We start from the raw sequence: 21,651 nt of genomic DNA on the forward strand, positions 1-21,651 counted from the left end.
AGATAGGGTTTGTTTTGGTGTTTGGTTGGAGAGTATTAAGAGGGGGGTATTCAATTTTAGATTGTAAAGGATTTTAGAGTATTCTTAAAATCCTTTGTTATTCAATTGAGAATTTTTAAAAATCTTATGAAATCCTATGTCATTCAATTTAAGATTTTTGTAAAACCTTTTAAAATAATTCAGAATCTCTTGTTATTCAATCAATGATTTTTAAAACTTACTTGAAATCTCTTATTATTCAATATATCACAACATTTTTAAAATTGCTACTTTGAATGATTTTAGAAGACTTTTTTTTGTTTTTTAGTTGAAAAGTATGACAATCAAAATTATACCTATAGAGGTAGAATTTTGAAAGATTTCAGAGAAAAAAAAAAAAAAAACACAACAATAGCATCTGTTACTCTACTCCCGCTAACCCCCGCTAATCACCACTGGTTGTTCTCTACTCCGTCCTTGTCGATCAAGGTCTTGGCTTAGCCTTTGGTCCTCTGCTTATGAACATCAAGCAAGCCACAACATTAGCATCTCTTACTACACTCGTGTTTCTCATAGCTGGAGGGTATTACGTGCAGCAAATCCGTCCCTTAATCGTATGGCTCAAGTACCTAAGCTATAGCTACTACTGCTACAAGCTGCTTTTGGGTATTCAATACACTGATGACGACTACTATGTGTGTTCAAAGGGAGTCTGGTGCAGAGTTGGAGATTTTCCAGCAATCAAGTCAATGGGACTGAACAATTTGTGGATCGACGTGTTTGTTATGGGAGTGATGTTGGTTGGTTATCGACTCATAGCCTACATGGCACTGCATCGAGTGAAGTTGAGGTAACAACAAGGTAACACCAAGAAGCTCCAACACCACTGCAACCAAGGAATAATATTAGTATTAGAAAAGATAAAAAACTTCGTCGAATTTTGGTCGATTTTACTTACGTATCCGAGATATATATATCCGACGACTTTGTTTTTTATACTTTAGGCTTAGATGATGATAAATACTCGTAAGTTTGAAAATAAAACAGTGAGATGATGTATAAGATAAGAAAGGGAAGGGAAGTATATACTAAGTTCCCATTTGCAAAATAGTGTGACGAAAGTGACTGAACTTCCCGGTCCACTCTTACCATGGAGATGATTGCTGTATCTTTTGTGGGGTTCCTTAAAAAATAAGGTCTACTCTATCTCTTACACCTTATACTAGTCACCTGCAAGTGCCATCAACTGGTGAAAATATTCAAATAAGAATGTATCAGATAAGAATTATAACAAGTTGCTGCTGTTAATAACAACGACAGGACATAAGCAAACACACCTGACTGTGGCTCTCATTGTCATCTAAAACTTCTTTACTGGTACACTTTGATGTTCCTTACCACACATTAAACTAAAAAAAATACTGAAAAGAAGACTTTTTAAACTGTAGGATTATGTATGTCGTCAACACAGCTACAGGAATGTGCTTTCGCTTTCATAAAATAATTGAAACTTTAAATGGCAGTTTTCGGTTGTACTATAACTTTTCAGGTTGAGGTTCTCTCTTCCTTGAGCTCATGGAGAGTGATCAGATTATTGTTGAACACAAAAAAAAAAACAAAAAAACATCACTGAAGATATAGTTCCAACTATTAATCTGTTTTTTTTTTGGTATTGTGATGTAAAATATTTTAAAATCACTCAAAGTTTTAATAGTCAAATCTAACAGAATCACAATTCATTTTTTCAAAAAAAATTAGAAAAACTCTAAAAACACAATCAAATCTCCTAAAAACTACTAAAATCTTTCAAAATTCTAAAATAGTAAAATCCTACCAAATCCTAAAAAAATCAAGTTGAATACCCCCTCTAACACTATAATTTGGTGTTTTGGTGTGCCTGTTGGAGTTGCTCTTATCCGCTACTCATCGCCATCCTTTAAGGACAAGAAATGGAACACTTCTAACCCACCCCTACACATCAAATCAATCACTCCAACTTCTTCAGATTCATCATTACATAAACAAAATCATATAAAACAATCTTTAAAAACAACAAGCTACCCATATTTGATGATTCCACAACAATTAGATCAGAACACTAAAGCTATAAACCCAAAATCAGAACTTCAGTGAAGCAAAACAAAAATAATATAACGTAGAGAGGATTACTTACAGAGCAAGAAGAGGATTTTTCCAGCGGATGAAAGGGAACCATATATCTCCATCTAGAGAAGCTAGGAACAAAAAAAGCCACAAAAAAATCTCAGTCTCTTTATCTGATCTTAACAAATAATCAACTAAGTAGCAGTATTGCAACAGGTGCAGAAAAGATATTAGATATGTACCTTGTGCAGCAGCATCCTCTCTACGCTTCAGATCCTACACAGAGGCAAAATAAATCATCAACTGAAAACAAAAGATACACAAGACTGAGACACAAACCATAAGTTGCACATAACACTGAATTCAAATATTTTAAGTAACAGTATTGCAACAGGTGCAAAAAGATACCTTGTGCAGCAACATTTTCTTTCCGCTTCGGATCCTACAAAGAGACAAAATAAATCATCACCTGAAAAACAAAAGATACACAAGACACCTTTCAAACCTAAATCGCAAGTGTATTAAGTATCAAAATCCAAGTGAAAAGAAGTTTCATAATACCTGCTTAGTTAGACGCTTCATTAGTTAAAGCAATAGAAGATGTCTCTCTGTAATGCAGGCTGGTTACTTAGCCCTCCCTTGCTATAGTTTAAAGATGATGAAATTCCTGCAAGAGAAACAAAAAAAAAAACAAAGAATAAGTAAGATTAATAAAACAGATTCACATAATTAATGAGTCTGTTCTAAAGTGATGAAGACTAGAAAAAAGGGCAATCATCATCCGTGATAAAAAGGCAAGAAAGTGAACCCTGAAACAAAAAACAAAACCTTAAGCAGTCTGAGTCGTCTTCTTCATCATTCTTCAAACCATCTCTGATCTACACATAAGAATTAGAACAATAAACCTTTTAATTGCTTTTCTTAATCACAAAAAGTTTAAAAGATGCTTCTTCAAAATGAAATTTCTTTAGGAACTGTTAAGGTGCTGCTTGAGTTAAGTCTCACCTGCTTTTGTCGTCTAGCTCAGCTTCTTTGACTTGGGGGCTCCCTCTCTTTCTTCTTCAAATCCTATATACCTAACAATGAAAGGATAAAAGAAAAAGAAAACTCATTAAAACTAATTCAAGTATCCACCAAATCACAAAAATGAACAATGTCAACTCCATTGTCAATCAAACCTGTGTTCCAGAGACCGGTAGGTCAAGAGGATTGTCAACAGTACGACCATATCCAAAATCAGCAAGTTCCGGAGGCAAAGGTGATAGTCTGGAACTCGAAGCAGCATGAACACTCCCTTGATTCCAAAAGAATGTAGAAACCATCAGCAGTCTGACTCTTCTTCATCATTCTTAAACCCTCTTCCGTTAAAGCAATTGAAAATGTCTCTCTGTGAGCTGGCTGGTTAGCACTTGCAAATTGAATTTCCTGCAAGAGAGAAAACAAAACGAGCTCCTTGTAGATTTATAAAACAGATTCGTTAAACTATGAGTCTGTTCTAAAGTGATGAAGACTAGAAAAAGGCACAATCATCCGTACGGAAGAAAGTGAACCATGCATATATCATCTTTCCATCAAATCCATATAGAGAAACAACAACAAACAAAACCAAAATCTCAGACTTCACTTATGAACTGTGTTGATGATAGAAACAAAACCTTAAGCGTCTGAGTTGTCTTCATCATTCTTCAAACCATCACTGATCTGCACATATAGAATTAGAAGAAACCATCGTTAATTTTGACTTAAAACAGCAACACCAATGAAAACCATGAACAAACCTTAACACCTTTAAGTCTGTTGATGATAGTGGTGTCCACAATTTTGGACAGCTTCCAATAGGTTGGCTTCATAAATAATACCTGCTTAATTAGACACATCTTTTGTTAAAGCAATTATGTGTTAGCTACATAGTAATAACCCTAGAAAAGAAAAGAAAAGAAAAAAAGGCAAGATAAAGCGAAATCACGAACCTTGTGCGTCATTTTAAATAAAAGAGATGATTGCATCATAGAGTTCTTTTTTCCTCTGCACCAGTAGCGAGCACACGGATTGAATGCAAAAGCCAACTGTTGTCCTGCAACATCAAAACAAAATGCATAAGATCCACTGAAGTTTTATTCTCTGACTGTGATTTTAAAAGAAGAAAGAGATGATTGCGTCGAAGAGCTTTTACCTGCAGCGAACACAAGAGCCAACTGTTGTCCTGCAACATTAAAATAAAATGCATAAGATCCACCAAAAGTTTTATTCTATGTCTGTGATTTTATAAGAAGAAAGAGATGATTGCGTCAAAGAGCTTTTACCTCTGCACCAGCAGCGAACACAAGAGCCAACTGTTGTCCTGCAAGTTCAAAACAAAAATACATATGATTCACTAAAGTTACTTTCTCTCTCTCTCTCCGTAATTTTAAATAAAAGAGATGATTGCATCAAAGAGTTCTTTTTACCAGTAGCGAGAACACGGAATGAAGGCAAAAGCCAATTGTTGTCCTGCAACATCAAACAAAATGCATAATTAATAATCCACTTAAAGTTTCAAAATCTAGTTTATATAAAGACAAAGAAAGAGATAGAAGACATATCCCAAAGGGAAATAGAACTTCATTACTTAAAGCAATTAAAGATGTCTGTCTCCCTGCATTCTGGCTGGTTACAATTAGCCCTCCCTTGCCATTGTTTAAAGATAAAATTCCTGCAAAAGAGAAAGAAAAAAATAATGAGTTCTTCAAAAACCCGATTAATAAAACAGATTCACATAGTTAAACCCTGAAACAACAAACAAACCTTAAGCAGTGTGAGTCTTCTTCCTCTTCGTCCGTTATTCATACTGATCTGCACATAGATAATTAAGAAGAAACCATCGTTAGTTATCAAGTCTAAATTAAAAACAGCAACACGAATGAGAAAAACCAGAAAATATATACAAACCCTAATAAATCCCCAAAGTCCGAATTACATAATTCATACTTCAAACCATCTCTCCCTGATCTGCACATATAGAATTAAATTTGTAAGACCCAAATTGAAAACCCTAAAAAAACAAAAAAAAACCCAAGAATTTTAGAAAACAAGAGAAGAGACTACGGTCATATACGTTTAATTCATAAATGAAACAAAAAAAATTGTAATTACGTGAAGAAGATTTTTACCAATTGTTGTTGTTTGGGTCATCCTCATCCCAAATCCTGTTCTCAATCATCTTCTCTTCTTTCTTCAGAAAGAAATCAACGCCATTAGATTAGAGAACAACCCTATGGTCTCTCTCTCTCGCTACAACTTTTTTTTTCTTTTTTCTTATTGTTTTTTTTCTCTACTTTTCTATTTGGGGAAGAAGACTGAAGAGTCTCTGAGAGAGATGAGTATTATTTATAGGCAGATGTGTTTATGTTTTTCCGCTTTTCCAAAACAAAAGAGGAAAAATTACTTTTTTATTTTATAGACGCTATAAGAAAAAAAAAGGAAATTTTACTTGCGTTGTCATCTGCAGTTCAAGACTTGTTGGGCTCTTACATTGGGCCTTAAAACAAACAAGATAAGGCCTATTACTTTTCCCAATGAATAATCTTGTGCTACGCACACATTAAAAAAGACACATCGCATCTTTACCCGTTGATTATACGAACTCCATCATATCAACGGACAAGATTGAGTCCTAGTTTAGAAAAATAGATTTGGTGCCTGCTGGATTGATATTAATTTCCCCAAAGAACAGAAGAAAGAACACAAAAAAAAAATCAAAGAGATTTAAACGTGAATGGAATTTTATCCTTGTTTCTCAATCTCTTCTGTAAAATCGAGAATTCAGTTTCGTTTCTCTATCTGAAGAGTCTCCATGGAAGCTTATAAGCAATGGGTTTGGAGAAATAGAGAGTATGTACATTCCTTAGGATCCTTTGCCAACGTAAGATTCATTACTCCTTAATCTTTTTCTTTTTTCCTCCTCAGTTTTATTATGTTCTGATTCTCTATCGATTAGGGTTTGTTTTTGTTTTCTCGTTAGTGTCCAAATTCAGAGTTTTCATTGTCTGGGGTTGTTTGAATTTTTTTTCTTGTGTATATATAACAGTGAAATCTGAGATCGAGGCGTTTCTAACTGAAACCCTTTGCTTAAAGTTTGGGACTTGAATTAGATATTTTAATTTCTTGAGAGGCTTTGTAGTTTGTGGAATTCATCAGCTTGATAATTCGTAAAGTATGTTTTCTTTTGGTGTTGTTGTTGCAGGGATTGACATGGCTGCTTCCTGAGAAGTTTTCTGCTTCAGAGATTGGACCAGAAGCAGGTTTTGTGATACTTTGGTAACATTTTACTGCTTTCAATCTTAGATTCACTATTTCCTTTAGCCCTGTCTTAGCTCCTAAAAGTCTCTTACTAGAATGGAACTCTTTCCCATACTCAGTTTTATCGGTTCTCAAATCGCATGTTTAGCATCCTAAGTCCTTAACATTAGAACCATCAGACTTTAAAGGATCTTTCTTTCTTTCTTTTGTGTATCTATGTTGTACTGTTGAATTTGGATGTGTGCTGAGAGTTTTTGGTGATCTTCTTTTGTAGTAACGGCTTTTTTGGGCATATTCACAACTATTAATGAACATATTATTGAAAACGCTCCAAAACCTCGTGGTCATGTTGGATCTTCCGACACTAATTCCTCCCTTTCTTATCCGCTACTCATCGCCATCCTTAAGGACTTGGAAACTGTTGTGGAAGTTGCGGCTGAACACTTTTATGGAGACAAGAAATGGAATTTCATTATTGTCACTGAAGCTATGAAGTAAGTATCTTGTTTCTTCTGATCACTTGGATCTGTACAACATTCGTAGTCGGCATTATGATATCCTGGCCTCTGATTTAGGTTAGTCTTGTTTCAGGTCTCTGATTAGGTTAGCCTTGTTTCGGAATAGCGGGTATAAGATGCTTCTTCAAGGAGGGGAAACACCTAACGATGAGAAAGATTCTAACCAAACAGAGTCGCAAAATAGAGCTGGTAATTCAGATAGGAATCATGGACCACATAGTTTTGTAAACCAGAATCATCATAATCCATGGAACATGGAAGGACGCGCAATGTCAGCTTTAAATTCATTTGGTCAGAATGCAAGAACAAGAACAACAACTGCATCTACCTCAGGCTGGTCTCCAAGAGTTCAACATCAGCAAGCAGTTATAGAGCCTACAATGATCAATGAGAAGAGAAAAACTCTCTCCGAGCTTTTATCTGAGAAGGGAGTTAATGGAGCGTTATTTGCAATGGGTGAGGTTCTTTTCATAACGAGACCGCTCATTTACGTTCTTTTCATCAGAAAATATGGAATCCGGTCTTGGATTCCGTGGGCTATTTCTCTTTCCGTGGACACACTGGGAATGGGAATTCTTGCAAATTCTAAGTGGTGGGGGGAGAAGAGCAAGCAAATCCATTTCTCCGGACCTGAAAAGGATGAGGTTAGAAATTTTTCTCGTACCCTCAATCAATCACAGTGATGTTGAACCAGTTTAACTGATAATTCTTGTTTCAAATTCAGCTTAGGAGACGGAAGCTGCTATGGGCATTATACCTCATGAGAGATCCATTCTTCACCAAGTACACAAGGTGAGTGTTTATGAGTCCCATTTCTAAGGGTGTCTTATCCGGTTTTTGGTTTTTTTTTTTTTTTTTAGATTTATGAAGTTTAGAAAGCTTAAGGAAGTTATTACCTTGGTTTCAGTTATGGTTTGTTCTGAATTGGCAAAAAAGTGAAACCGAATTGGTTTATTTTCTCTAGGCTCTTAGCTTTAGTCAATATCAGATTGGGCATCTCTAGGTTTAGGCTTATAGCTTAAGCTATCTCAACTAATAATATACCGATATGATTGGCTGGGGATTGTAGGCAAAAGCTGGAAAGCTCTCAAAAGACGCTGGAACCAATTCCGTTGATCGGATTCCTCACAGGTATACATATAAAATTCCATATAATTCACATGATAACTGATACTCGTGTGTACTTGCATTTACTGACTCTCTCGTGGAAACTGTAGAGAAAATTGTGGAGCTTTTGGAGGGAGCTCAGTCACGGTACACTTACATATCGGGATCATGAAGTTGACCGTTACTAATGGTTTTTGCAACAGAAGAAAAGAAGAATTTATCGGCATTGTTGGAATACTTTATAGATCTTGGAAGACGTAGGGAATGGTTTCAGGCTTTTGTAAGAAATCTGCATTTATTGCAGTTTAGGACATGATCATTCACAGACAAATGTTTTACCTGTTTATCTCTGAATAACGTACCTATACAATAAAACAAGCCATAGCGTGTTCATCCAGAATCGTTATTCGTTAGCGGAGGTTAAAAAGGTAGTAGTATAAGAAAGAGTGAAAGAAGATTGTAGTATGATTTTTAATGCATGAGAGAATTAAACCCATCATATACCCCAATTATTTAATGCTGACGTAGTGATATGCTGTGCAAAAGTTGGTGGCTGCCAAAATGACAACATTATCCCTCGGTGGTAGGCCCGAATCTGTTATCCCCTCCTATCATCTATGTGTTGTGTGGAACCTACAACTTGGTTATCACTTATCACCTAAATCGGTCTTGAATTTGTGTTTAGGGTTTAATCGAGTTCGGTTTACTTCTAAATTCTAATCTGATCCGGTATTTGTCTGTAATCTCTAGGGTGTGCCAGGGAAAGTGGTAGGGTCCGAGTTGGGCCTAGCCCTCAACAATGTGTGGTGTAACCGGCACTTGGATAGTACTAGTAGTAGGGTCCGAGTTAAGCTCAGGTCCACACTTTCACTCGTTATGTAGCCCTATCTTTTTCTGGTGGTAGGGTCCCCTCTTTCCGGTCGGTCATATGTAGTAATAGCCTAGTGGTTTCATCAAACCCGCTTCGGCGTTTAAATGGAGAACCTATGAACTCAAAATTAGTTTGAATCGGTTACAATCTAGTTAATGTCGAATAAAGACTTAAACCGTTTACCTGATTTCTAGTTCGGCTTGTATTGGATATGTTCTGATATCTGGATTGAAATATTATTTGTCCCAAGTACAAGTACGTAAGTATGCGTATATCTGGTTAAGTTAAAAAAAAGGACGATAGGATTTTGGAATCCAGGAAAGGATTATTCCATAGACACTAATTAGCTTCTTCTTTTCTTTTTTGTTTGGTGGCGCAGCCTTGTGGCCTACATAAATGGGGTCCAACTCCATGTATGGGCTTACAGCTTTTTCCCAAAAAAGATATCTTTTATTTCCTACCGAATAATAATTACTTATTTACAATCTTTTCAACCATTTGAAAAGTTAAAACTTGACGGCTTTACAGATACTATTACACTGGTGTCTATAGAACTTTTTTTTTTGTAGCAAGAAGCTAGGTAATTAGTTTGGGAGTGTACTTACTAAGTAACCAGAATGAATTTTTAATCAGACATGATGTATTTAAGATTTGAAGCTTCTCTTTTAGGTTAAAACCAAGTAAACACTACAGTTTAAAAAAAAAACTTTATGAAAAAATAAATAAAGTTAGCTGGACCCCATTGTCGAGATGGTCCCATAATAGAAGAAGATAGAGAAATGAAACGGGATTAGTCCACGTGGTAAAATCAGAATGATTCTTTTAAAGATCATCCAACACATCAAGACCGTTGATTTATTCCCGCATCAAAAAAGCGCTCAATACTACTTACTATTCTCACTTGCTCTCTCTGTTATATTATATATAAAGAGAGACGACGAGTCCACATTTACTTATTAATCTCCTTGGACGTGTAACGCCGGTAAATCGATTCTTTCCCACTGCCATCCTCCGCTTTCTCCGTTTTGCTTTTCCGTCGTCATCTCCACCGTCCGTTTATATTTTTCAATGGCGACGTATCATCAGAAGCAAGAAGAAGTTGGAGTTAAAGATCAAACCCTTAGTAGAGCTGTTGTCATCAACGGCGTCAGAAACGTCGAGACTTCAAGACCTTTCCAAGTAAACGCCACTGTTAGTCTCGAACCCAAACCGGAGCCGACGATGCAGATGCAAGTTCCGTTGTCTTTGGCTCCACCGTCGTCGACTGGACCCCCATTGAAGAGAGCTTCGACTAAAGACCGTCACACTAAGGTTGAAGGGAGAGGGAGAAGGATACGGATGCCTGCCACGTGTGCGGCTAGGATATTTCAGTTGACACGAGAGTTAGGTCACAAATCCGACGGAGAGACGATTCGGTGGTTGTTGGAAAACGCAGAGCCGGCGATTATTGCCGCTACGGGTACGGGAACGGTTCCCGCCATAGCTATGTCGGTTAACGGAACACTAAAAATCCCGACGACGACGAACGCTGATTCCGATTTGGGTGACAACCCGATGAAGAAGAAACGTAAACGACCTTCTAACAGTGAGTATATTGACATAAACGACGCCGTTTCAGTTTCCTCCGGTTTAGCTCCCATTACTACGACGACGATGATCCAACAACCTCCTGCTGCACCATCCACCACCGTGGCTCAGCAACAACATATGTATCCGATGTGGGCGATTCCATCAAACGCAGTGATTCCGACGGTCGGAGCTTTCTTCTTGGTTCCACAAATCGCTGGTCCGGCGAATCAGCCTCAGTTATTAGCTTTTCCCGCCGCCGCAGCTGCTCCGCCGTCGTCTTATGTCGCGGCTGTGCAGCAGGCTTCATCGTTGGCTAGACCACCACCTTCTCATCAGGTTTACCCGGGCAGCGGCGTTTCAGACGTAAGCGGTTCGAATTCATTAAGAACGACGTCGGCTATGGCTCCGAGCTCAAGCTCCGGTATAAAAACAGGCGGGTCATCATCTTCTGTAACAACAACGACGACGCACACGCTGAGAGACTTTCCGCTAGAGATATACGAGAAACAAGAGCTTCACCAGTTCATGAGCACGACAACAACACGGTCATCGAACCACTAAAGAAAAGAAAGAAAGAAATGGGAAACGTCGGCGTATTAGCAATCGGGAAAAGGCACATGGGCACGTGAAGAAGCGCACGTGTTAAGTAGGGCTAGAATTTAGGCAAGAAGTGGGTCCATGTCGTTGGTGGGTCAACACGCACCAAAAAGAAGAAGAGAGAGTGGGGGAAAGAGGGCCACACGGCTCCCACCTTAAGCATAGCTTCCGAGGCAGCCAGGTTGGGTGTGGTCCCCCAAAATGGTTAGAGCTACGTGGTCCGTATGAAGTAGGACCAGCTTAAAAGCATTATTCCGAAACGTTTTTGGTGGGGGCTCACCACTTTGTCTTGACTTTTTTTTTTGGTCTTTGTTGTAATTACAACAAAAAGATTAATTGAAGCCTTCTCTAAGTCATGGTCCACTCAACAACAATTGTGATATTGTCGTTTTTTAATTTTCATATATGTAATCTGTAACAAAGCGAATAGTATTTCTTTTTTACCTAAATAAATTATAATGTTGTTTTTCCTAAAATCGTTGAGGCGTTAACTTTTTATATGATTTCATTTTTCTTAGAAGTGTTAAAAAGAAAGCTTTTTTACTTTTTTTGTCTTTCCCAAAACTAAAAGTCTCGTCCGTGTGTATTGGCGGGACCTAATACGGCTTCGTTTCGTGGGGCATGAAACCTTCCCACTCAAGGGGTCACGACCACAAGTTTAACGCTAAGGAAATAAAAGAACAGGCTGGCGTGGGGTCATACTTGGGCTTGTGTCTATCTAATCTTAACCGTTCAATTCTATGGTCTTGTCCTAACCCTTGATTATATTTATTTTGTCCATTGTTTTAAACTTTTAAATAGTGAGTGAGTGGTAGTAGCTTAGTACAAACTACAAATTAAGCTAATAATACTTACTTATTTGTTAGCTTTGAAAGTATTTAGTATTTATATACAAATTCAATTAGACTTGTCAAACTGTAAATAAATTAAGAGTTTTACATGTGAATATATGACCAAAGACTAATTATGATATAATTAAAGACACAAATAAGTAAGTATTATTAACCTAATTTTGTCAAAGGCACACGTTATTGGTAAGTAAATCAATCAACGATAAGTTTTTAAAAATTAATTCCTTACTAAATGGATGTCCATAAAATGGATGTGTTCGTTTGGACAGCGCAATTGACATTCTTAGTTTTGTGTAAAAGATAATATATTTGGATTGTTCTTTTTACACTATGTATGATTTTCTCTTTATTCAACTCAGGAGATTATGGGAGATTTGATAAGCCAAATAAGCGATGGTGTGTTGCTGCAACAAATACTGTTGAATCTTGCTATTTTGATTATTATAGATACACATCAGAACAATTGAAGCCTTTTTAGTTGTAATTACAACAGCAAAAATTAATGAAAGCCTTCTCTAAGTCATAGTCCACTCAACAACAATTGCGATATTGATGTTTTTTAATTTTCATATTTGTAATCTATAACAAAGCCAATAGTATTTCTTTTTTGCCTAAATGAATTCTAATTTTGTTTTTCCTAAAATTGTTGAGGCGTTAACTTTTTAGATGATTTCATTTTATTTTTTAAGTGTTAAAAAGAGAGCTTTTTTATTTTATTTTGTTTCATAAAAGTCTCGTCCGTCTGTGTATTAGTGGGACCTAGTAGTATAGGAGGCTTTGATATTTTTTCTTTTTGACAATAAAAAGAAAGTAGGTCCGGCTTTGATTGTACCACACTAATACGGCTTTTTTATTCTATCTAATTTTTACCGTTCAATTCTATGGTCTTGTCCTAACCCTTGATTCTATTGATTTCGTCCATTGTTTTAAGTGAGTGAGTGGTAGTACCTTAGTAGTTTAATTTTAGTTTTTGTCACGGTCTCTCAAGTCTCAACGCCGGACAGGATTTTTACTCTAAGATAACTTTATTTATTTATGTCCGATTATCAATACTCAAGTGTGGTTGGTTAAACCATGGTTCTCCGTTTCTCACCGTTGATATATGTATGTGTGTTTTAGATATCAAGATATGTATGAAAGTAAAAAAAAAAAATGTTAAACACAAAGGAAAAGGAATTATTGGAGGGCAGAGGCCTAAAACCAACTTGGTGGATGGGGAAAAAGATCCAGAAGTGTTGGCTATAGGAATCCACGTGGACTCCTAGAAAAGTTGACTTGTCGTTGTCGCTCTCTTCTTTTATTTTAGTGGACTCCTCATATTTAAATTTATCTTTTATATAGCCTATAAAATCTTTTTTTTTTTAATTTTTCTAACCAGAAAAAAAACAAAAATCAAATGAAAGAAAAATCTATGCCATGACAAGGAAAAATTAAGCCCAAAACAACTAATATAACTATATTTATAAGATATAAATAACTAATATAAATTAACATTTAGGCCCAAAATATTTAAGGCCCACTAATTTGTAACAACCGAAACACTCATTCACCATCATTTCTGATGATGTAAACTGACCCTTTTTTTAGTGTTGGTTTTTTTTGGTAAGGGACCGGGAGAAAATCTCCCAACATTTATTCAAAAACTAAAAATATTACACAGGAACAGAACGTGGAAAAGCTGGTAGTCAATAACAATATTGATTTGAATATATTTTGTTAAAAATATTATTTATTTATTTTAAAAAATTATTATAAAGCGGAGAGAAAATACATTGTTATTTAGATTGTGATACTCAATGAGAAAATGTCAAAATTCTAATTAAAAAAATCAATTAGATTGAGATAACTCAAACTAGAAATATGTTAAGAGATTTACATGTGATTATGGCCAGAGGATAATTATGATATAATTGAGGACACAAATAAGTAAGTATTACTCCTTCTGTTTCATATTAAGTGTCATTTTAAGTTTTTACCCTTTATTAATATATTATATATTTTTTCTATTGGTCAATACACTAATTTGGTAAGGATAAAATTGAAAATTTATCAAACATCTACATTGAAAATACAAAATGACCCTTATTTTGTAACAAAATTTTCAGCCTAAAATGACACTTAATATGAAATAAAGGGACTATTAGTTTTGGAGAGAAAATATATTGTTCTTTAGATTATGATACTCATTAAAAAAATATTATTCTACTTAAAAAAATCAATTAGACTGAGATAACATCAAACTAGAGATATGTTAAGAGCTTTACATGTGATTATGGCCAAAGACTAATCATGATATAATTAAGGACACAAATAAGTACCAATAAGTAAGTATAATTAGCTTAATTTTGTCAAGGCAAATTTTATTGTCAATAAAGAAGATTTTCTCAATAATAGCTTAATGGTGTCAATAGGAGTATCATAATGTAAACTTACCAACACTATTTAACTCAATACTACTTATTATTTTCACTTGCAATCTCTATACGGAAAACAAAATATCAATAAGATGAACACATCTTTCTCTATTATTCGCATGACATTAGTATCAATTTGTATGCAATGTGAATTGATTTCAGCTCATGACTTTAGATGGTTTTTTGCACAAGCTTAGTACACATTAAGCTAATAATACTTACCTATTTGGTGACTCTGAAGGTATTTAGTATTTATATCAAGTCTAATTATTTATATCAAATTCAATTAGACCTGAGATAACATAAAACTAAATTAAGAGTTTTACATAAATGACATGACAAAATTATTTATAGTTTGTAAAACTCTTCATGTCATTTATGTAAAATTATTCATGTCATTTAATTTTCTCTAATGCTGCATTATTTAATTTTGATTGATATTTGTAGATACATGACTAAATTATTCAACTAACACACATTTGTAGATGTTCCCTATGCATGTAAATTAGTTGTTGATGTTTGTAAGGGATTATTTCATTTCAAATCCATGTATCGAGACTATGACATTATTTAATTTTGATTGATATTGGTGTGTTAGTTGGCGACTTTGATGAAATATGGGCCATCCTTTTCAAATTTTCAAAATGAATGAACTCTTACGAGTAATTAAAATTTATAATACCAAAATAATAATACTGATATTGAAATTTATAGAATTTGTGTTTGGTATTGAATAAAAATATATTCATATATATTTTAGATCAGTAATTACAGTTAATATGGTCAAGATTAAGATTAAAAAAATATTAGACTAAAACATGGGCATATTAGTTATTTTCTATTCAAATCCATTTAGATGAGAATGTAAATAAACCAAACAAAGTCATTTGCATTTACATGCATTATCTAAATGAACTATTTTTTTCTTGTCTTGTTTGTTAGGATCATTTGACATTAAAATGAATCATTTAAATGTATCATATCATTTAGATAGAAATGCTAAATGATGATAAATAATGAAAGGTGGGAGAACCTAGAATGCTCCTCGACTAGCAAGTAGATTGAATTTCTATTACTATAGTAACTATTATTATAGATTGATGTTTGGTTTGGAGAGTTTCAGGTCAGGCTTTATGTTTCAATAACCATAATGGTTTACTACTCCAGTATTTGCTTAGAAAAACCAACATCTAACAATAATTCAATATTGAAACTTGTGTATCAAGAATCTGAGACATAAACATATTTATTAAAATCATCCTACCTGCATATATGTATGTATTTATACGAGGTAGTAACAGCAGCAAATTTCTTTAAAAAAGACTAACATAAACTTTCTCCTTAACACCAGCTTCCTCAATATTTACTTATTATTTTCACTTGCAATCTCTAATCGGAAAACAAAATATCAATAAGATGAACACACTTTTCTATATTATTTGCATGACATTTATCAATTTGTATGGAGTGTGAATTAATTTCAGCTCATGATTTTAGATGGTGCATTGCACAAGCTTAGTACAGATTAAGCTAAGAATACTTACTTATTTGGTGGTTTTGAAGGTATTTAATGTTTATATACAAATTCAATTAGACCTGAGATAACATCAAACTATAAATAAGTTAAGAATTTTACATAAATAACATGAAATAGATTTACTTTTCTTTAAATCAAAACTTTTCAACGTTATGAATCATATATTATATCAATTACCAAATTACACCGAGACTAGAGTCTTGCATAAGCATTTTTTTGTTTGTTTACCAAAAAATAGTATCATGTGTAAGCATGCATAGTTTATTTAGTAAAAAATACAATTAAGCCAAAGGAAATATGAATTTTAACGTAAAAAAGGAATAAGTTTTAGACCATACAAAACAATAACACAATCTAGAGATAGATAAGTTGTAATAGAAGATAATAATGCTAAAAAGCCAGATTTCCATCGATGAAAAATCTGGCATCATAGGTTGGAAACTTCTTGGCAGCAGGTTCTTTCCAATACTTGTAAACTTCAATTGTTAGGGCATCTCCATTAGTGAATTTTAATATAAGTTTTTTACAAATGAAAATCAAACAAATATTATTATGAATTTGATGAGTTTCTTAGATAGTGTAATAATTCTCTCCAAAGTTTCTAAAACTTCTTATTTAAGAAACTTTAAAACATATTTAAGAAACTCAAACAATTTTTTTATTAATAAGTTTTCTCTTTCTACTCTAAAAAATTTGTGGTAAGATACCTTAATGAGGATGACCTTAGCCCTCTAAACTGGTCTTCATCTGTCTACAAGGTTTTCCTCAGCCTTAAAAACTCCATAGGAGATGGCGTAGGTATGGATTTGCCTAGCCAAATCACCACTTCCAGTGTTAGTGTCTTACAAATAATTATATTCAATTTACATATAAATTAAGCTAAAAATGTTTTTTTGACACAAAGATTTCAAGTCAATGATTTCGACTTGTGCTTTATTATATTTGCTATTTGGTATGTCGACCAAAAAGAAAATGTCAATTAAGGGGTGGACATTATCTTTTTTTATAAACTTTATTTACAAACTCTGGATCACAAAACCAAAATCAAAAACATCCATGTTCCCATCTGAAAATAATATTATCACTTTGTGTTTTTTCGTAAAACAAATAAAAATGGTGAATATGGTATTAAAATCTTTACATATATGTTTTTGAATGGGATACAAAATGTCTAAGCAAAAAGCTTATATTAAATAATACTATAAAATTCCATTTGAGATTTAGTTATTATTATTATAACAAGTCCATACCGTATCCATGTGCAATCATAATCCTTTATATACTAGTATAAATTACCTGTTCGCGTTGACGAAAAAAAACTTAATCGTTCGTGCCCCCTTGTAATTTGCTAAACAAACAGCTGCAATATAAACAGTTGTTCATTCTCGTTAAGTTAATCTCTACTAATTCTAACAGAATAAACAAAGCTCAAAAACTAATTTACAGAGATAATTTTTTTTTTATTTTTTTAATTAACAGCAAAAAGAGAAAAAAGGATAGTAAGAAAAAACAAATAACATTCGACCACAAAGCAAAAAGGCTGTGAGTACCAATCTCTCCCGCTCTCTCTCTCTCTCTATCCACCATCTCTCTGTGTTCTTCTTACACAGAGACACCGAGAATGGCGGATCCTGATTTGTCTTCTCCGTTGATCCATCATCAATCATCCATCGATCAACCCGAGGTTGTTATCTCAATCGGCGTTGACGACGACGACTCCTCCTCCTCCACCGACTCAGGACTTAATCTCCCCTCCGCCGTTGGTGTTGTTCCACGTGGTTTTCAATTCGACCATTGTAATAACCCTTACGGGTTTCTCAGCGAGACAGAACCTCCTGTTCTTGGTCCGACAACTGTGGATCCATTCCGGAACAATACTCCTGGTGTTTTCGGATTGTACGAAGCGATTAAGATCGTGATTTGTCTCCCGATTGCTTTGGTTAGACTTGTTCTCTTTGGTGCTAGCTTAGCTGTTGGTTACTTGGCTACCAAACTTGCTCTTGCTGGCTGGAAAGATAAAGAGAACCCTATGCCTCTTTGGCGTTGTCGAATCATGTGGATTACTCGGATCTGTACCAGATGTATCCTCTTCTCTTTCGGGTCAGTTGGTTTCGCCTTATCTTCTTCTGTTCGATCTTCTGTTCACCTCAAGTTTGTGTCTTTCTAGTCGTAGATTTAAAAAGTTACTGTTTTGCTGATGTTGAATTGAGGAATGGTCAATTTGGTTTTGAAAGGTGTGATATTGTTTGTTTGATGATGTTGTTTGATTCTCCAAATGTTGATAGTCTTTTCTTTTGGTTCTGTAGTTATCAGTGGATAAGACGGAAAGGGAAACCTGCACGGAGGGAGATTGCTCCGATTGTTGTATCAAACCATGTTTCTTATATTGAACCAATCTTTTACTTCTATGAACTATCACCGACCATTGTTGCATCGGAGTCACATGATTCACTTCCATTTGTTGGAACTATTATCAGGGCAATGCAGGTATACGCAGCTACCACTTTTATCTGAAGTGTTTTTTTTTAGCGAATTTATCAGCTCATATTTGTTTAAGATGCTGTTACTTTGTAGGTGATATATGTGAATAGATTCTCACAGACATCAAGGAAGAACGCCGTGCATGAAATAAAGGTATAGAGTTTTTGTGACATGTTTTTGATTGATGTCTATTGTATTTTTTAATACTGAGTAACTCTGTTAAAGAAGTGATTGGTGTACACTACGCCATTTTCATGAATTGTGAACTATTTGTGGTTGAAAAGGATTCAAATGGTTTTTTTGTATTTGATACGGAATATGCTTTCAAGGATGTCAATACAGAGAAAAGCTTCCTGCGATAGATTTCCTCGTCTGCTCTTATTTCCGGAGGGAACCACAACTAATGGGAAAGTTCTTATTTCCTTCCAACTTGGCGCTTTCATCCCTGGTTATCCTATTCAACCTGTAGTTGTCCGCTATCCCCATGTACATTTTGATCAATCCTGGTGAGACTCGTTCGTTTTTTTTTTTCTCACTTTACCCTTCTCTATAAAATATACTGCCTCCTTACTGACTTTTCTTTTTATGATACTTTCAGGGGGAATATTTCTTTGGTGATGCTCATGTTTAGAATGTTCACCCAGTTTCACAATTTCATGGAGGTAGGCAAATGTGCATATCCCATAAGATGAGTTGATTTATTCTCTGGTTTTAGATTTTCACTTATGAGGATAAACGTTTTCTGAAATTAAATAGGTTGAATACCTTCCAGTAATCTATCCCAGTGAAAAGCAAAAGCAGAATGCTGTGCGTCTCTCACAGAAGGTGAGTGTTGGTGGAGATTTCTTTTTCTAGATTAATTGCTTCTGTCATGGTGATGAACAATCCTCATGGTGTTCTTATGAATACAGACTAGTCAAGCAATTGCAGCATCTTTGAATGTCGTGCAAACATCCCATTCTTATGCGGACTTGATGCTACTTAACAAAGCAACTGAGCTAAAGCTGGTATGTGCAGCTCATGAATGGTTTTGCTCTCTTGGATTGCTTTCCATGTTCTCTCTTATCTATATCTCGCCACAAGTCATGTATTCCACAGAAACTTTATAATAACTTCCGTGTCAGGAAGCAGTTCTTCTGGCTGATCGTTGATTTTATCTTTCATGTTCTGTTGTTGCAGGAGAACCCCTCAAATTACATGGTTGAAATGGCAAAAGTTGAGTCGGTAAGTTTATCATCTAGCTTTACAAGTTTGTTGCTTCTCGTTTACATCGAGTAGACACATATCTTTCATTATGGTTTTGTATGGTACATAGAAAGGTGCAGATAAATATGTCGAATTTCACTATTTTGATAGTGTCCTGTGAATATGTTCGTTGAATGTCCCTATTTTCGTCTTTTTAGTAATTGTGTTGCTCTGTCGTTGTTCCTTCCAGCTATTCCATATAAGCAGCTTAGAGGCAACACGATTTTTGGATACATTTGTTTCCATGAATCCGGACTCGAGGTAATGACTCTTCTACAGTAATTAAAAGCGATATTATTATCTCTTTCGGCGTGCCAATGCGTGAAATATTATATATTACTACAACTCAAGAGTTTTATCCATTTTGCAGTGGACGTGTTAGGCTACATGACTTTCTTTGGGGTCTTAGACTGAAGCCTTGCACTCTTTCTAAAAGGGTTAGTTAAGATAATAAACAAAAAAAAATTGCCTTCTTTGTGTGTGAATGTGGTTGTGCTTTTATCATCCGGTTATAGTTGTTTTCTGCCTTGAGAAAGTTACTTAGTCAAAGCTTACTGCTGTAGATATTTGAGTTCATCGATGTGGAAAAGGTCGGATCAATCACTTTCAAACAGGTAATTTGAGGATTTTTATATGAATCAATATCTTTGCCAAGAAATAATAAACTCTTGCAGAAATTCTCATATAATCCTTAATACATCTTGCTGCTGATTGGTCTGCAGTTCTTGTTTGCCTCCGGTCATGTATTGACCCAGCCGCTTTTTCAGCAAACATGCGAACTAGTCTTTTCGCATTGCGATAGAGATGGAGATGGCTATATTACAATTCAAGAAGTAGATTCAATCCTCTTTAATTCTTCATACCGCTTTCTCATATTTGCTATTTAGGTTCTTATGAGTTGCTCTTGTATATCTTTGGCTCAGCTTGGAGACGCTCTCAAAAACACAATTCCAAACTTGAACAAGGCCGATGTAAGTGTAAATAGATTATTAATCCATGATCTATCTATCAGAATGAAAATCCAAATCTCATATCTTTTGCGTAAATCTCATGTTTCAGATTCAAGGAATTTACAATTTGCTAGACGACGACCAAGATGAAAGAATCAGCCAAAACGACTTGTTGACCTGCTTAAGAAGAAACCCTCTTCTCATAGCAATCTTTGCGCCTGACTTTGCTCCAACATAACACAAAAGAGAGAAAATGGTGGAGAAGCTTTGTGATCGGTGCGATGATATAAACTTGTCTATGTGGTATACCTTTTTGTTTTGTCTTCTTTGTATGTCAGTTGTTTCAGTTAGTAAAAAGAAGAAGGGGATGCTAAGTTTTTGGCCTATACATACCCTCTCCAACATGGATCCATCCTTGGACTCTATAACTGCGTGTCGTCTCTACCCAAAAAAAACGCTATGTTGTTTGCTCTTCTAGTTCTGAGCAAACTTCGCTGTATTTGTTTTTTGTTTTTTGTCAATTTTTGAGGTTACATTACTAATCACATATGTTGTATTATCCAAATTTCGAATGTATCAGTGTTATTTTTTTTAATTATTTTACCCAAAACTCTTGTTAAAAGACAAAAGAATCATATACTAGTAGTTTGATTTTTTTTGACATCTGAGAAATCCAAATTAAATTAGGAGTATACTCTTTTTTGGGTAGGTGCAAAGAATAAAAAGCCCAGGTGGGGGAAAGCTGACGCAAGCATAGTTTATAGATAAAAATAAAATAAAATAAAGGAAGGGGGAACCCACGAGCGAGAAAATCTGAAGATGAAACAAAGACCGTCGGATGAGAAGAGAGCATAGGGCGGTGAACAGCACGCTCTCTGTGGTCCCCTGCACGGAGGACGTGAATCTCTCCTCTCCTCTTCTTATTACAGGACCCATGTGCCCGACATGTGTCGGTATCTCAACTGGGAAGTGGGAAGTGCCAACTCTCTCAACTCTCTCCCCCCAATGGCCATATGCCCATATCTAATCTCTCTCCTTCACACTCTCCAATTAACTTCATTTCCTTAACCCTCTTTATCCGACACTTTAAATTTTAATCACAATTCCTTAATCATGTACTTTACTTACTTAAACTAAAGTAGTACTATTAT

At 35.1% G+C, this 21,651-nt stretch overlaps 3 protein-coding genes and 2 long non-coding RNA genes across 14 annotated transcripts; 3 read left to right on the forward strand and 2 right to left on the reverse strand.

Annotated features, from left to right (window-relative positions):
• Positions 1-207: 207 nt before the first annotated feature.
• LOC104783133 (uncharacterized) lies at positions 208-4,287 on the reverse strand. Of its 9 annotated transcripts, none has more exons than XR_015597731.1 (14): positions 4,256-4,287; positions 4,053-4,156; positions 3,869-3,941; positions 3,738-3,783; positions 3,261-3,507; positions 3,088-3,158; positions 2,911-2,960; positions 2,644-2,749; positions 2,491-2,524; positions 2,325-2,358; positions 2,153-2,213; positions 1,317-1,950; positions 1,129-1,209; positions 208-865 (listed from the first exon to the last, which is right to left on the reverse strand). It is a non-coding gene; the product is annotated as an uncharacterized LOC104783133 (long non-coding RNA). The 9 variants fall into 9 exon arrangements; XR_767186.3 differs by having other exon boundaries at positions 1,129-1,225; XR_015597732.1 differs by having other exon boundaries at positions 938-1,225.
• Positions 4,288-4,411: 124 nt separating this feature from the next.
• LOC147946395 (uncharacterized) lies at positions 4,412-5,476 on the reverse strand. The gene is made up of 6 exons (XR_015597735.1): positions 5,232-5,476; positions 5,011-5,070; positions 4,867-4,914; positions 4,691-4,774; positions 4,530-4,572; positions 4,412-4,423 (listed from the first exon to the last, which is right to left on the reverse strand). It is a non-coding gene; the product is annotated as an uncharacterized LOC147946395 (long non-coding RNA).
• Positions 5,477-5,779: 303 nt separating this feature from the next.
• LOC104783134 (peroxisome biogenesis protein 16) lies at positions 5,780-8,385 on the forward strand. Its single transcript, XM_010508233.3, has 7 exons — positions 5,780-5,983; positions 6,305-6,362; positions 6,635-6,854; positions 6,952-7,522; positions 7,603-7,670; positions 7,948-8,009; positions 8,096-8,385. The coding sequence occupies exons 1-7, from the start codon at positions 5,915-5,917 to the stop codon at positions 8,155-8,157; spliced, it is 1,110 nt and encodes a 369-aa protein (XP_010506535.1). The 5' UTR covers positions 5,780-5,914; the 3' UTR covers positions 8,158-8,385.
• A 985-nt stretch (positions 8,386-9,370) lies between these two features.
• On the forward strand, positions 9,371-11,498 carry LOC104783135 (transcription factor TCP9-like). Its single transcript, XM_010508234.3, has one exon. It carries the CDS (start codon positions 9,925-9,927, stop codon positions 10,984-10,986), a length of 1,062 nt encoding a protein of 353 aa, XP_010506536.1. The 5' UTR covers positions 9,371-9,924; the 3' UTR covers positions 10,987-11,498.
• A 5,745-nt stretch (positions 11,499-17,243) lies between these two features.
• Positions 17,244-21,110, forward strand: LOC104783137 (lysophospholipid acyltransferase LPEAT2). 2 transcript variants are annotated; one of them, XM_010508235.3, is made up of 14 exons: positions 17,244-17,924; positions 18,131-18,311; positions 18,399-18,458; positions 18,648-18,811; positions 18,904-18,967; positions 19,062-19,130; positions 19,217-19,312; positions 19,485-19,529; positions 19,741-19,811; positions 19,921-19,987; positions 20,114-20,164; positions 20,273-20,383; positions 20,474-20,521; positions 20,610-21,110. In XM_010508235.3, exons 1-14 carry the CDS (start codon positions 17,446-17,448, stop codon positions 20,736-20,738), a joined length of 1,635 nt encoding a protein of 544 aa, XP_010506537.1. In that variant the 5' UTR covers positions 17,244-17,445; the 3' UTR covers positions 20,739-21,110. The 2 variants fall into 2 exon arrangements, with proteins under 2 accessions (XP_010506537.1, XP_087368174.1); XM_087512048.1 differs by having other exon boundaries at positions 17,319-17,924; positions 18,635-18,811.
• The last annotated feature ends 541 nt before the right edge of the window (positions 21,111-21,651 follow it).

This window comes from Camelina sativa, chromosome 4 (assembly GCF_030686135.1).
Source record: "Camelina sativa cultivar CO46 ecotype springtype chromosome 4, ASM3068613v1".
In the NCBI taxonomy this organism is placed as follows: Eukaryota; Viridiplantae; Streptophyta; class Magnoliopsida; order Brassicales; family Brassicaceae; genus Camelina; species Camelina sativa.